Here is a 16,589-nt window from a genome sequence, read left to right on the forward strand (position 1 = left end):
CCTTGTAAAAGGAAGCCTGGTTGAACAGGAAGTATGGATTTTATAAAGTGGTTAGGAAAAATACTAATTGTAAATGACAACATGACAACTGGTGGCCTAATGCAGGAAACAGATAACTGCAGAGGGAACTGCAGCTTTGTCTGTGGTGCAGAATTCTTCCTACTAGGAACTGAGCATAGCTGAGAGAAAAACTGCTGCTAACCACCACCAGAAAAATGCCTAAGGAAATAAAAGGGGAACTAAATAAACATAAGACGACAGGACTACAGTCAAAGTTGGAGGGTTACTGCACTGCAAGATCAACTAAAGCAAGAAACGGCTTTTTGAAATACGGTCGGGGAAGGAACAGAGATGCATTAGTGTTCTTCTCTGAGCAACACATTAAAACAAAAAAGATTCCATGAGTTTCAAGGGTGACTGCTTGGTATTAAAAAATAATTTAAAAAATACAAACAAACCAACAAAAACCCCCCTACACATTAAAAGACTGCTTTTGTCCAAAACCAATTTGCACTTAATAAACATATAGCAGTATAGATGTGTGAAATAAAAACCATGATTCTTTAGTACAGCTATTTTTTAGTGTAGATATAAGCTTCACTAGGGCAGATGTGATTTGATCTGAATGGGTGACTCCAAGGTCACAAGGCCAAAGTTGTGTCATACAGAGGCAAATAGATACTGCAGCATGTATGCAGAGGGTACCAGAAGAAGAAGAGACATGGTACAAGCTATCTTTGCTTATCCGCTAAATTTGCATCTCCTCCTGCACAAGAAGAGCTGGTACTACAATAGCAGGAGAAATAACAGGAAATTTCTGAAATAAAGAATGAATTCTGGGATAACATTAACTCACAGGTTTAGATTAAGAGTTTCAGTAAAAGTGAATCATTCCCATTCTCTTAAATTGATATCTTAAGAGAAAACAGTGAAAGTAATATGCTCATTACCAATTTGTTCAGCCTTCATTTATTGCTTGTAGAGAACTTTTTTATGCATAACATAAAATAATGGGGTTTTAAATCTGTTTGTATATACAGACATTGTACTGGAAGTGTGACTGCTTAAGCAGCTCTGATTTGATTTACAGCCTTATTTTTCAATATAAGTCCTAAAATTTCTTGTTTTAATAGGTAGCAGCCATTCAAGAGGTATATCTGAGACAGAAAGAATATGAGGATGATCTGCTGAAAGCAGAACCCGCTCTTGTTGCTGCTACAGCAGCCCTAGACATGCTTAGTAAGGTAAAGATCACGGTTTGATGTCTGAAAAAAAAAAACAAACCCTGTTCATCATTCAAATAGTTCAAGGCTATTAAATGGTCATTTCAGTGCCAAGGTGCCAAGTACCATCAAATTTCCAGCTTCTCTGGACAGCATGCTCCAAAGCAACAGGTTGGGAACTGCTGTACCTGAACTGGTATTACACTTCACATCACTCTGTTTGGCCAAGTTGCACACAGGATTGCAGGGAAAGGGAAGGCTATGGTCATGAGTATTTCTGCCACACAAAATAATTAGTACTAGTTTTCAAAGAGCTGAGAGTTGTATGTTAGTAATCAGAAAGCTTCTGTGGAACAAATCTACTGTTGTTGCATAATTCTGTACCTGTTCCTCTGAACTTCTTTTTTCAGGTTAATCTTAAAGAACTGAAAGTCTTCACAAACCCACCAATGTCTGTAACCAATGTTATTACTGCAGTAATGGTTTTACTGCCACATAAAGTGCCCAAAGACCGAAACTGTAAAGCTGCAAGAGTCGTTATGGGATAGGTAATGATCAGTGGAACATCGTGTGGTATCTGAGATAAGAGAGGAAAAGAACAGTTAAAAATGAGAGCCAGAGAAAGAGAAACTAAATCACAACTTCATTTTCTTACAGTTTGAATGTGGGGGGATATGACCCTGTATTGTTCTTTTCTGTGTACCTTCGGTGACAAACTCAAGTCAGTCTGAGCACCACTGGGATTTGTTGACTGCAGAAGAAAAGTCAAGGGGAGAGCATTTAATGATATTTATCTTATCCTGCCAAATTCTTCAAGTGCATTATAAAATGTCTTTCTGAGGGTGAATACTTCAGGCTTTGGGGGAAAATAATATTTTTGCTTTGTATTACATAATGTTTCTGAAACAAAAAGCCAGCGCAGGATTCCAGTTTTGCATTTATGACAAAGGTAGGAATTAGCTTCTGAATCTCTGAAATGGAAAAGGATTGGTGCACTGAAACGTCTCTTCTTGCAGGTTGATGACTTATAACAAGCTTTAATCAACTGTGATAAGAAGCACATTCATCAGAATTGTCTGAAAGTCATCAAGGAACAGTACTTGAAAGATCCAGATTTCAACCCAAATTATGTTCATACAGAATCCTTTGCAGCAGCTGGTCTCGGTGCCTGGGTCATCAACATAGTAAAATTCAATGAGGTATGTAGGTATATCTGTTCCTCTCTTGCCTTGATGAGGGAAAATTCTGTTATTGAAATTATTTATTATTTTGGTAAGCTCAGTATAGTGTTCTGAGGAGAATGTAACAGCAATCACAGATAAATTGGGAAGTATTCAGTGCTTAACAGTATGTACACATGTATTTATTTTCAGTAGAAAGTGTTAAAGATGTGGCTGTCCATGACTTTTGAATTGCTGTTACGATGCAACAGTTGGGAAGCATTATTCTTCAGATGTACATATTTCACATGAAGTGTACATCTGACTCTGGCTGTCTGGAGTGTAAGACAAAGCTTATCACTTGTGATTCCCTTAAGCACCTGTCAGCAGGATTCTTCCATTCATCCTAGCATCACAGCAAGTTAATTACAAAATAGTAAAAAACTAATCAATTCTGGGTGAAATCTACTCAAGCTTAATGTGTGTCTGATTTCTACTTATATTCTAAAGCCATGAAAATGATATATATAAATTAATTTTAGTTGGAGAGCAGACCCACTGAGGATAGATTCAGTTCTGCTTAAGATATCCTTGTACAGGCTATAATCAAACCTCCTGTAGTCTTAAGGTCAATATTAGAGAAATCTCTGCATCTCACTACTGAAAGATGGCTCTAAAGCAAACGTGTGTACTGAGAGGCTGCTAAGATTATCTGAAAGTCTTCTATCAGGAGTCATTTTCAATTTTTATAATGAACATGAGACTAAACTTCTTGTCTAACATACATATGTTGTGTGCCTTTTTGAAGGAGTATTGTGACGTAGAGCCAAAATTTTTTGCATTGGCCCAGGCAAAAGCTGAATTATCAGCATCTAAAGAAAAATTAGAAGCCATCAGGAAAAAGCTTCTTGTAAGTACTGTTTGATTAATAATCATTCTTTAAAAAAAAAAAAAAAAGAAAAAAAGCTGGGGAATATTAGGGCACACTGTTACTTTCAAGGAGTTATTGAACACAGGGGAAGACCTCAACAGCTTATGCCATTTCAGCAGGTAAGCTGTAAGCATTTAATGATCTAAGCTCAAATGGAGAAGCTGGAGCTAAATAAGAGATGTCCGGGGGAGAAAAAGTAAAGAAAGTAAAGATTTTTCACTAAGAGTTTAAGAGCCACTTTCCCCCCGACCCTGCCTCCCTCATTCCCCCCTTTCAAAGGCTCCCTCTTAGAAAACCAGAGAAGATACCAGTGAGCCAATGGTCAGTTCTAGTGACATACTGGGGTTTCCCTACCCAGTAAAACAGTCACTGCATTTTTTCAGTAGATATATCAGATTTGTCAAACTTTTGGTAAATTTGCCTTGTTCTCAGTTCCAAGTCTGAAACCATAGGCCTCAAAACAAGGGAGAGAAAAGGAGAGAAAGAAATACCCTATGAGAAAGCACTGTACTTAATTTCAGGTTCAGAAATTAAGCAGATACCAATTTAAGCAGATTTCTCAAAACTCTTGTTTTGGCTTAACAGGAGCTTAGATCAGTGACTTACATCAGCTAGTACCAGTTTTAAATAAAATCTGTGCACTTCCACAACTTTCTGCAATGATTTGATTATCTATTTAAAAGCTGATAATGATTTCATTGGTGCAAATTTATCTCGTAGAGTAACCCTGGAAGGTGTTCTGTATCATCTGCAATTGCATATGTGGAAGATTATCATACACATTTTTAAGGATTTCCTGGGGCCAAAGTCAGTTATATTTGGTTCTTCTTTATCCTTGCACCTCATGCTCATCTCACAGGCTCATTTTCTGTCAGATCTTGCTTAAGCAAAATCTAATTACAGAGAAAGAGGATATTACAGTGATCAAGATGTTAATACTTGGAACAAGCACTGTGCATTGGCAGTAACAAGCCTCTGTAAGAATTTAATATCCTTACAAAATGTGTTTCTACAACTGCCAGGGGCACTTCCCATGCATACGTTTATTACATGGGAAACAGGACACACACAGACACTGTCTGTGGAAATAACAAAGATTAAAAATCAATATGCCTTACAAATTACAAGTTAATAACTAAGTTAAAAATTGCCCCCATTCCTTGTGAAATAAAAGTGCAGAACAAAACCGGTGTAGCATTTAACATGAAATTCCCAATGGTTATTGGTTTGCATAATAGCCACGACATATTTTTTAAAATTAAATACTGCATATACAGTTGCAGTTTTGGTTTGGTTTGTATTTTCTCTAACATGGTTTGAGACCCATGTTACTGAAATTAGCTTAAAGTGAAAACTTTAGAACAGCCAAGATGCTCCTTCTGTCACAGTTTTTAAGGATGTAACCAAGCGAACAAGTATTACATTTACAGTAAACAGTGCTTCTTATGTGACTCAGTATTTTCCATTAAAACAAACAACTAATTTAAGTCATGCAAGTTGTATTATAGTTTTGTCTCCCTTTTTAATTATGCTTAGTTATTCATTGCTTCCTGATGCCCAAAAGGAAATATGGGACAAGATATTTAAGTGAGAAAAAATTAAACAGAGCAGATTGCAGATAAGCATTAAGACTGTTTCTCAATCTACTTCAATGCACAAAGAGATGAAGGAGCTTTTCATCCTTGTCTCCAGAAGTTTAGTCCCCTTCACACCAATAACTTCAACAGAATAGAGCTCTTCAATGATGGCTAAATTGTTAGAAAAGCTGGAAGAAGTGTGCCCTTAGCAATCAGACCATGAGTAGAGTGGCTCAAATATACCACGTAAAGAAAAAGTGCACTTCAGCTGAGGGAGGCAAATCATAAAAGCAGTTCAGCCTGGGTCCATCTTTGCTCCTAAGCCTCAGCTAGTGTCACTATCACCCATTTAACTACATCATGCTCTGCGTGTTTTCTTCCTTTGGAGGAGTAGGTCTCATTTTAAAAGGCAATGGTATACGCATCTTCACCTGTAAACCACCCCAGCTGGCATCATTCAGAGCATACAAACAGCCAGTAAAATGACAGCAGTGTTACTGCCCACTACTGCAGTGGCACATTCATTGATTACTACATGCCACATTTATGGGCCATCCAGACTGAACCCACTTTTCCAGATAAGTCTGATCTAAAGTGACTTCCACTCTTCACCTTTTCTTAGGTAATGCTTCACTCTAAGGCAATACCTCCAAGGTATTTAATGGCTTAAAGTTGTAAAACTAAAAAAAACCCCACCTTATAAAATCCAGTTTGAATTCTATACAACAGGAAAGCCAAAATAATTTTCTAAAGGGTGACACATTTTAATAAATTGTGAAGAGTATTCACAACTTAGCTGGAAGATATATTCTCATCTGCTGATTTTTTTCAACAAAAATTATAGAAGATTAATATTTAGAAATTGTCATCAACCTTATGAAATAGCCTTAGGTTAATGTAGCACAAAATGACACTCTCATTTCCAATGAAAACATTTCAGAAGTGCAATAAAGCAATGAACAGGGGAGTGTGGTAATCATTAATGTCATGCACTGAACTTCATCCCTGAAACAAAGTGGCCCAAAGATGTGATTATGTCACAATAATCACTCTGTGTGTTTCACCTTGTTGCTTAATGAAGTAGTTAAAATTGTGTTAAGGGTGTATTTTGATCATGCAAATCCATCACAAGCATATGGAACCAATATAGGAAATGCACCACTGAAAAGTAGTTGGTAGGATGTTGAGCTATTGGATCCAATTTGTTCACGATTAATTAATTGCACTATTTGGACTTCAAACTTCACAGCAGTTTTCAAGTTCTAGATAAGATAGATCAGCAAAAAGCTGAAGTCCATAACTAGCATAATCCAGAGAAATATAAAAGTCCTGATCTGGTCTTCATTTATGTCACTGTCAAAAATAACTTTTCTCTCAATAAAATTTGGATAAGACACAAGGTCATTAGAGAAGTATTACATATCACCCAATAATAATGTCTTTAAGAAACAAAACAGAAGAGAATGAAAGACCACTTTGATTTCTAAGAGAGTATAGGCTTCCCTGTTGATCAATATCTGAAGAATGTTTACAAAGCTCTTGGCAACTTCAAGTTTTCATTGCTCAAAATCAGTCATTAATAACTGTTACTGGTCAGTTAAAATTTTCACTTTGCAGTATTGATAAACAACACAACGTACATTAGATTTCTTAGCAAAATGCCAGAGTCAAATAAGCCATTTGGATTTTAATGGAAAAAGAACTTAAGTTTACAGCATTCCATACTACTAGTGCTGTATTTCAAAAACTGTGCTTGTAACAGTAGACAAAAATTGTATAGTCCAGATGAAATTATGCATTTCTGTTTGTTCTGTGGTGAGGATTAATGCATGTAAACCTTTATGTTTCTAATACAGATGTTGGTAACTAATGTTAATAGGCTGGACTGCAAGCAAAAAGAAGAGTCAACGCTTGACACGTATTATTAGGAATGCTACAATAGTCTTAAAATTCAAGGTTTGCACCTTGTAATATTGTGAGATACTGGAATGAACTTCTGTATCAATTGAGTTGTTCAATTTATCTCGACCCTCAAAGCCTCAAGAAATCTCAAGTGCTCAGAGATGACTCTCTGACCTTTAATGTATTACAAATAAGTCTGATTCTCAAGATCCACATCCATTAAATGCTTGAATGAGCTCAGTATTTATTGTTCTTTCATCTCATTAAAACAGCTAAAAGGTTGGGAAAAGACATAATGTAAAGAAAGGTCAAGTGGTAATCACGGTGTGAAATGCTGTTACATGTGTAAGTATAATAATTCTTTAGACTTTATGCTCCCTGGAGAGGAAGTTGTTAAAAACTGTTCACCTAAAGAGGTTTATTTTGTGCTAAATATAGCTTAACAGCACTAAATGAGGGAATTAGACTGACCTTTTGCTCCTCTGCATCTGCAATGGCCTTTTCTTGGCTCACTTTCTCAGTCTGAAACCCGATCTTAGCAATCAAAGGTTCAGCATCTTGATATTTCAGTTGCAGTTCTGCCTCTTGAGAAGCAAGTTTGGATTTTAGATCTTCTACCTATGGGGCAAAGGGTAATGTGTTATTCAGGAGCAAGAGTCATTAGGTATTGTACTTAAGAGATTATGCCACATGGGCCCCAAAAACTGAAACGTAAAACAAAATTCATGCTTCATAGGTCTTGGTACTAAAAGTCCTGTCTTTTCCTCTTTTATTTTGTTTGCATTTGGCAGATCCACATTTGTAGCTCACAGAATTTTGTTGATTTAAAGAATTTAATAACAACCTGTTCCCACCAGGGACCCCACAGCCCCCTTGAGATGGCCAGATGTCTGCCCACCTGCTGAGGCCGTGTTTGTAACCAGGTGTCTCAGCTTGCAGCAGGGCCCTGTTGCAGCACTTAGCAAAGATGCAAACATAAAAGCAAAAGGACATTATGGAAAATGCTGAGTAATCACTCTGAACATGTAATTCCAGCAGAGGTTTTCTGAAAGGTTAAGACAGACTCAGAGATTGATTAATAAAGACTAACTGTTAGTTTGCTGAAAGAGCAATTTATTGCCTGCCAGGCAAGAAACCCATAACAAAATATCCAGTGACAATACCTTCCGACATAGAAAGTAAATGTTTTTAATATCTATTTGTTTTGTTCTTTTCCCCCTATCGCTCCAAGTATTTTATCTGGCAGCTACTCAGATAGACCAGAGGGGACTCTTCTTAACCTCATCTGGATAGAGGTGATAAAACAAAGAAGAAAACAAATATTAGCAGGCTTAACTTTTATTGCATGGGAGATCTTGAGAGCTTGTCTATGGTCAGCTCCTGAAATCTTACAAAACCTAGCTTTTCAAGATTTGACCAATTTGAAACGAGAAGCCAATGCTATAGTAATGAGTTATAACAGAATCACAGAATGTCAGGGTTTGGAAGGGACCTCAAAAGATCATCTAGTCCAATCCCCCTGCCAGAGCAGGAACACCTAGATGAGGCTACACAGGAATGTGTCCAGGCGGGTTTTGAATGTCTCCAGAGTAGGAGACTCCACAGCCCCCCTGGGCAGCCTGTTCCAGTGTCTGTCACCCTAACTGAGAAGAAGTTTCTTCTCAAATTTAAGTGGAACCTTTTGTGTTCCAGTTTGAACCCATTACCCCTTGTCTTACCACTGGTTGTCACTGAGAAGAGCCTGGCTCCATCCTCATGACACTCACCCTTTATATATTTGTAAACATTAATAAGGTCATCCCTCAGTCTCCTCTTCTCCAAGCTAAAAAGACCCAGCTTCCTCAGCCTTTCCTCATAAGGGAGGTGCTCCACTCCCTTAATCATCTTTGTTGCCCTGCGCTGGACTCTCTCCAGCAGTTCCCTGTCCTTCTGGAACTGAGGGGCCCAGAACTGGACACAATATTTCAGATGAGGTCTCACCAGGGCAGAGTAGAGGGGAAGGAGAACCTCTCTCGACCTACTGACCACCTCCCTTCTAATACACCCCAGGATGCCATCGGCCTTCCTGGCCACAAGGGCACAGTGCTGGCTCATGGTCATCCTGCAGTCCACCAGGACGCCCAGATCCCTTTCCCCTACACTGCTCTCTAAAGATCCCAAATCAAAACGTAAAAAAAAACCCAAAAACTAAATGGTGCTATGTTTGATAATCTTGTATAGAGCTCTGGCGTGCATGATAAAAATGGCTCAGTGTTCAAGAACCTGGCTAGGCAGGAGCTGCAGCTACATATGCTTCACAGCATATGGCACTTCAAATTGTCAAATTACCTTTTGTTCATCATCAAATTAGAATCTGAGAAAAAGACCATTTTAATAATTTACTAGTATTGGATACCTTATCAAAAACGTCAAAAAAAGCAGTCACCCCTTGCTGTTGACCATTTATTTTCACAAGTATTCAGCTTGAAAAGTGGGAGTAAGCCAGTCAGATCCCATTATTAATCTCAGGTAGTAGCATGCAGGTGCAACGTTATGCATAGTCTGGGGCTGAGCATTTCATTTGCAGTTTCCATATAAGACACATAGACTTTCTATAAAGAAATTGCTGGATTACAGCTTGTCTTTGGCATCCATAAAAGGGATTACAGACCACGTGGCAGGGAGAAAGGCTTCCAAAAGCAGCTTCCCCTCCCTTCTGTAATTGTGGAGTGACTAGCCACAAATGAAGTATTGACAGAAGTGCTGAATGGGCACTACTCCCACAAGGAGGTGACCACAGGTGATGCAAAGGTGCCATACTTGTTTCTGCTGCCTCCATTACCCCTCAGCTGGTCATTGGTTATGCACGAAATCCCCATGTACAGAACTGCATCTTCTCTGTACTATCATCTGGCTCTTACTGTGGTACTTGCTTTCCCTTGTACCCTTTTACTGTGGCCCCACTACACTCAGCCTGTCTCCAGACTTTGTCCTTGCTCGAATGGAAGGAGCTCCCTTTCCAAAGACATCTAAAGAGCTCAAAGAGCTTCTATATGACAAAAAACCACAAACCTCAGTTTCCAAAATTAGGTCATTTCAATGAAACACAAAATTGCAACTAAACAGTCTAATGAAAAGGTACTGTGACAACTTTGTTTTATTAGCAACAAAACCAAGATTACATATAAAAAATGAAAAAAAGGGTTGTGACTTTCACAGTTTACCTGGAAAGCTGCTGCCTTCAGCTTCTGCATGCCATTCACCAAGTGCTCCACGTGTCCTGACATATTGCTTTTTCTCTTTAGGAGGATCTTATAAAGAATGATTTGCTCCAGAAAACTCTTTGGAGTGGTGTAATTGTATCACCTTTCATTATGATTGTATTTGGCACTCAGCATACTCACAATGGTATGGGCATAAGCTGTGAAATCACAAATGAAGTCCTGGATAAGACGCCAAACATATCCAAGGAACAAGAACAAATGGAAACAGAGGAACAAAGAAATGTTTCAAAAATTAAGCATACCCATGTAAGTCAGAAAAGGTTATGTTTCTAAGGATGGCTCCTTCCCCAGTCTATTCTTCAGCCTACTCTTAATATAATTTTGTCAGCATGTAACAAACATGAAACCAAAGTGAGCCTCCCTTAACTTTTTTGCACGTAAATTAATTAGTTCTGTGCTGGCATTCATTAAGCCTTCATCAGCATAGAAGCTCAATGCTTCAGCATACTTCCATTTTTTTTTTTTTTTTTTCAAATAAATGCTTCTTACAGCTAAAACTAGACATTAAATCATCCACTATACTGCTATAAGCAGAGTTAATACTGGATGGATTTTTTATTTCACCTCTGGAAAACTTGTTTAAGAAAAATGCTCTGTAGGTTAAAGAAATACAATAGAGTGTTTACTTTAATCACACAAATCCCCATATACGTCATAAATCATCAAATTCCTATTCAAAGTGAAGTGCATTTATGCCATTAACTTAAGATAGAGCAGAACTGGACTCCACGATTTGGATTTCTAAAGTTGTACAAGTCTCTGCTTATGTGTGCTTGTCAAATTCAGTGACAAACTAACATGAACTGGTAGGAGGGCAGAATTAGATCACCATGGGGTGCTTCTGAAAGCTGACTCTCTACATACCATAAAATGTCAGGAAATCAGTAACATTTCTGTGCTGAAGAGATCTTTCATCAGTTTCAAGGGGCAGATGATCAGAAAAGTGGTTACAACTTCAGAGTCACTCTGAGCTGTGACAGTTCACACTCTTCCCTATGTGCTACCCATGCATCAGACCACAAATCTACCTCCACCTCCAAGCAAATCTCAGCAGGCTGCAGGAGGGACCCCAGAGGGGTCCTGTAGGTTGCATTGAGTGCCACACAGCTCTGCTTGGGGCTTCTCTCTCATCACAGGGAGTAAAATGCAGTTGTGAGACTGGAAAACTCTTTTCATATAGTATATGATAAGCAAAAAAGGCTAGGTGTATTTAAAACAGTTCCAGATGGTCATTTAGTCATGTATTTCTGAGTAAAATGCAGAGGTAAAATGCCTGTCTTAGTTCACCTCTCACGGCAAAGAGAGAAGTAGTTCTAGAACTAAATCTCAAATGTCCTTTTTCTAAATGTTTCGAAAACTGAACTAGCAAATACAATATACTACTACACTACTTTGAATTAGAAATCCATAAAATTATTTTGTTGTTGTTTTGAAGGACCCTATCTACCTATATTACCAGAATATATGTACGTACATGTCTAAGCAAGAGTACTGTATCTAAAATGAACAGGGACATGCTAAGAAAACCTATTTAACATCATTACTGTAACTAACTTCCATTTTGTCCTCTATGACTTCCAGCAGACTTAACTTTATAATTTGTAGAGTCACATCTCCCTCATTTTAATGATTATTTATTGCATTCTGTACAAGACAAACCCAGTTCAATTAATCAAGGACAGCCTAAAAATCAATTAATATGAATTAAATGAGCTACACCAACTCTTAGGAAAGTCACACATAATTTACCAAAGCATTGTCAATAATGCTTAGGGAACTTTGGGAAAATTGCTCACGAGTGGCTGTTGATGCAGTTAAATGTTTTAAATCTACATCATTAATATTACAATCAGGTTGATGCAGAAATTCTTGCCATTTTTCTCAGTAAGAAACCTCATTATTTTCCTGTGACTTTTAAAAGGTAGTTTAGAAGAATACTTATTTCACCTGTGATTACAAAAACAGAAATTAAAACAAGGACTAAATAAAGAATGATTTACATTTAGGGAAAGCAGAAATAAATTGCTTTACAAGTAAAAAAAATTGGAACATCATTAGTTGAGGCAAAGCTAGCATAAATCCATCTTAAAAATAAAATTGTTTGTAAATGCAAGGCTAGTCAGCAGGAATGGACATTTTATGCAAATTTGAGCAGTGCTTTGCTTCCAGCTGAAATGTGTTTCAGCCTTTTTCTCTTTTTCATTGTTTGTGACACACACGCACCCCGCAGTACAGTTCTTCCCTGTGAAAGACAACCTCCTTACACATGATCCTTATGAGAGGTCTCTACTCAGAGGCCTGAAAAGCCCTCTAACAACAGTTTCATTTGTAAATCAGTGAGGGAAGAAGTGGGTTCCGGTAGAGCTGGAAGTGGCCCGAGACAACTTGTCTCAATGGGGCAAAATAACTATTGTTATCGAGCTTAACAAAATGGCACAGCATGGGAGACACGCCGAGCCAGAGAGCAGCTGGTTGTAATTCACACTGGTTTTCAGAAAACACTAATCGTTCCCGAACAGACCTCTTTGAGGACTGGTCTTCCCTGCATTTTCAATTTGTCACTTTCTCTTATGATAAGGTCAGCGGTGACAGCACTTCCTGACATTAACAGCTGTGGCTTTTAAAAGGGTCATTGTGGAACTACTAATTGCAGTAATTTCATTAGCATAAATTATTTATTCTGCCATTCATTTATCTCCAGGTTTTTTTCTTTTTTAATACTGCATTGTACTTTTCAATATATGCCCATTCAGGGTTGTAGGCAAAGGAAATTATTATTGCTAATTTAGCCTTCTTTATTAAAAAAAAAAGCAAACAAAAAAGAGTTGATACAGGAACAAAATCTGATTTAACTGCAGTTCACCAAAAAGCATAAAGTAGCTTAAAGCCAATAATAAAGATCAGGCTGGTACGAATCAAAACCATTCAGTAGTCCTAAAGACAACTGAGCAATAAGCCTATATACAATCTGAAAGAAAATATAAGGGTGAAGTCTCTCCATTCTTATGCAGTCTCTCTATTCTAGGCCTTGGCTGACTGACTTCTAAGCAGAAAAAACAAAGCCAAAACCAAGCCCAAAAAAACAGCCAACCAAAAAAAACACTAGTGCAAGTTATGACTAGTGTTCGAAAGGAATTTTGCCCTTTTACTTTCCTCAGGATATAAATTAGTCATTACCAAATTCATAAATCTTAGCCCTTTGCAGTTAAGTTGAGCTAGCTGAAACATGCCAAGTAAAGAGCAAAAAAGACCAGTGCCACTGCACTTGAAGGCATCCTGCAGTCAGTTATAAAAAATGAGAATAAAACCAAGCCAGGGTTTGTCTGAAGGAAGAGGTAACTGGGAAGTATGTGTGGGGGTGAGCAGGGAGCATAAGAGGCAAAAGAAGAAAGTAAAAAATTACTTCAGGCTTCTCCTTTGCTGTACCACATGTTGTAAAATACTATGGAGTATGATAAACTAAGAGCATAAAGAATTTATCCTCGGTATGCATAACAGTGTGTGCTGTCTGGGGCCAAGCACTGGAGAAGCAGCATATAAGACAGCAACAGCGCAATACTTGAAAGAGATGGCAGAGATGTGCATTGCTATTGTTTACAAAGGGATGGATTAAATGATCCTGATTCTTTTATTCTGGACTCAGTGCTGATATGTGACACCAGCTTAAAGTAAGGGAGATTGCCTGTCACGCTGAATTTGGATACAGAGACATTATTTTATAATACTATAGGTCTTGTTTTATAGCAAATCAGGTTTAAAGGCACTTCTGTAAGTTCATTAAGCTCAGTACATGGATTTCAGAACCACTGCACAGTGTTCTTGTGCTCTTTTACAACATAAATTTAGCAATTTGAGTACTGAAACAGAAGAGGGCTCTTTCCCTTTCTTTTCTATCAATAAATCGGATATCCAAATCAATTAAATTTCTGATACTGTCCATTTCCCTCCATTTATACCTGAACTCACTGTCTCTTGTCTTTAACCCACACACTAACCAACATCCTTCTGAGTGAAAAGGGCTTCATGGGACATATTTTCAACAGGCATCACAAACAGGGAGGATCACTTGTTTTTTCTGTTTGGATACTTTGACACAGGGCAGCAGGGAGGATCACAGCATCCCTCATAGCACATACTGATGCTGCAGCTCACTATCTCCCTGCTGAGCTCAATTTGCCCCTCTCCTTCCCTGGATAAACTGTATCTTCCAGAAAAGTACCTAGGCTTGGTTTGAAGATGAAAAGATGAGGAATCCAAGACTTCCTTCTCAACTCCCACAATCACTGTGAATTTTTTATTGTTTTCTCTCACCACTTAAATCCAGATGATAGTTTCCAGTTTTTGTTAAAGCAATGGGGATATGATGTCATATTTGTGCTGAACTTCTAAGAGGAAAAAAATCATTAGCTTAACTTCAAGTTACCCTAATTCAAAATAATCTGTAATGTTATGCAGCGATGAACACAAAATCTATCAACTGTGATCGCTGTATTTTTAGAAACACTGAAAAAGGACAATTAGGAGCTACGCATCAATTATGCCAAAATCATCACTGAGTAATAGCCCTTGCAATGATCGTCATAAGGGACAGCAAAATTACAGTATGTTCCAGACATCTAGACATACATGAGCCCTGGCTAACAAGATTTCTCTACTAAAAACAAACAAAAGGCTTTCCTGAAATATCTAAAAGGGAGCAAGTGAAACGACGTATTAACACACTAACTCTAGAGATGAGAGAAGGAGAGGAGACCACTTTCCATAAATCTTCAGTGGAGAGAGGATGACAGACTGCAGCTAACATTCCCTCTGTTCTTCAGTGTGGTCTTTTTCCACCCAGCCCCTGTCATTCTTCTGATATCCTAATACACCTCGGCAACTCTCCTGTCCCCCTTCCCTTTAGTAACTATTTTTTCTGTGATCATTCTCCATTCCTTTTACTCCTTCTCAGACTCTTTGCTGTACACCTCTCCTACCTTTCTGGTGCAGTTTTGCTTCTCTTCTGTCTCTCTCACTTAAGTCTCCCCATAATGTCACAGTTTATATGTTATTTCAATGCCTCTGTTCTGGGTTCACTTTTCCCATCACTTTCAAATCCTTCCTCAGTTTCATCCTAATATCTTTTGCATTCTGCTGCCTTGTCTGTTGCTCTTCTCATCAGCTGCACATGCAGGCATGACTCAGGCATCCAGTAGTGCTTTAGGTGTGTTGATGACAAGGAAACCTTAACTCACTGTCAACAAAATGTCATGTTATTTTGTTAGTTGCCATTTATTTCACTTGCTGGGAACAGAACAGGAAAGATAGTTACCAGGAGCAGTTAACACTAGTGTGAAAGACAGACTCACAAGCAGTTGCTTGAATCAGTGAAATCTTTCCTAAATATAAAAAAAAAAAAAAGAAAAAAAAAGAAAAAAAAAAAGAAGAAAATAATAATAATAACAATAATGAACTCACAAAACAGTTTCAATATTAAAAGCCTAAATTCTGATGAGGAGATGTATTTTCAAGGGAGCAAAATATAATTAGTTAAGGATCTGAAAGAAATATGTATTTAAGTCAAAACAGATGCCATTCTCTTTTCTCCAAGTAATCCTAGCAGTTTCTTTAAAATAAATGGCAACATGCAAATTGACATCATATTAACAAGAGGGCAAAACATGCATGCAGTACACCAGACCACAAATAACTATCCTAGTAACACTTTAAATCTCTTCAGAGCTGTTGAAATAAAGCAGAAGGTGCTGACAGAAAACAGAAACGTGACAAGGACTTGCAAACATCTCTTTCCCTCGCAGCCCCGTAGGAGGCATCCGCACACCGCTGGAGCGCGGGTATCAGACGGGCATCCCCCGCCTTGGCCTCCGCCAGCCCCGAGGAGGGGAAGGGGCTGCCGGGTAACCCGGGGGCAGCTTCAAGCATCCCTGCAGACTTCCGCCTTCATTTCCCGAAGACCCAGGTATTTTGTATGGGTTTGAATGGAGGACAAGGAAAAACACTGGCAATGTATCAACACAGATGTGCTCAGAGACTGCTGCTACCACGATTAAAATGAGAAGGTTCTTCCATGGGCATTCCTGAAATCCTCGGTTTCTCAGGATTACAAATCTCCTATACAAATAAATGGTCCCGAGTATAAAAGCCCTCTAGAATGAAACCCTTGCAACCACAGTCACTGAAAGAAAGCAAATATTTTCTAGATCTGTGTGAATTGCTTCACCAGCAAAAACCTGCTGCCAGTGAAACTGCTCAGGACAGTGGGAGCTAACTAGGTGGGACAGCAGAAGCAACTTGTTAAACCTCTTAGAAGAATACCAGGCAATCATCACCCTGAAAGCCTGAAATGAAACTCACTGATGTATTTTTTTTTTTTTCCTAGAAAAATCTAAGAAGTCACTTTCCAGACTGATCAGGAACAAAAAATGAAACATTACCTAAACATCAGAACTCTAAATAAAATTGTCATGTGGTTATAGGGGAAATCTTCACCTGCTTATTTGCTGAACAGAGGGAAAACTCTTCTTTATTTAACC

At 38.2% G+C, this 16,589-nt stretch overlaps 1 protein-coding gene across 1 annotated transcript in view; it reads right to left on the minus strand.

The window, feature by feature from the left end:
- Nucleotides 1-16,589, minus strand: part of DNAH11 (dynein axonemal heavy chain 11) — a gene marked incomplete at both ends in the record, with an annotated part of 131,608 nt that overhangs the window by 40,934 nt on the left and 74,085 nt on the right. The window contains 1 exon segment of the mRNA XM_080364203.1: nucleotides 7,265-7,411. Within this exon segment, the coding sequence (XP_080220329.1) occupies nucleotides 7,265-7,411 (147 nt within the window).

This window comes from Nesoenas mayeri (genome assembly GCF_963082525.1).
Source record: "Nesoenas mayeri genome assembly, chromosome: 2".
Lineage (NCBI taxonomy): Eukaryota > Metazoa > Chordata > Aves > Columbiformes > Columbidae > Nesoenas > Nesoenas mayeri.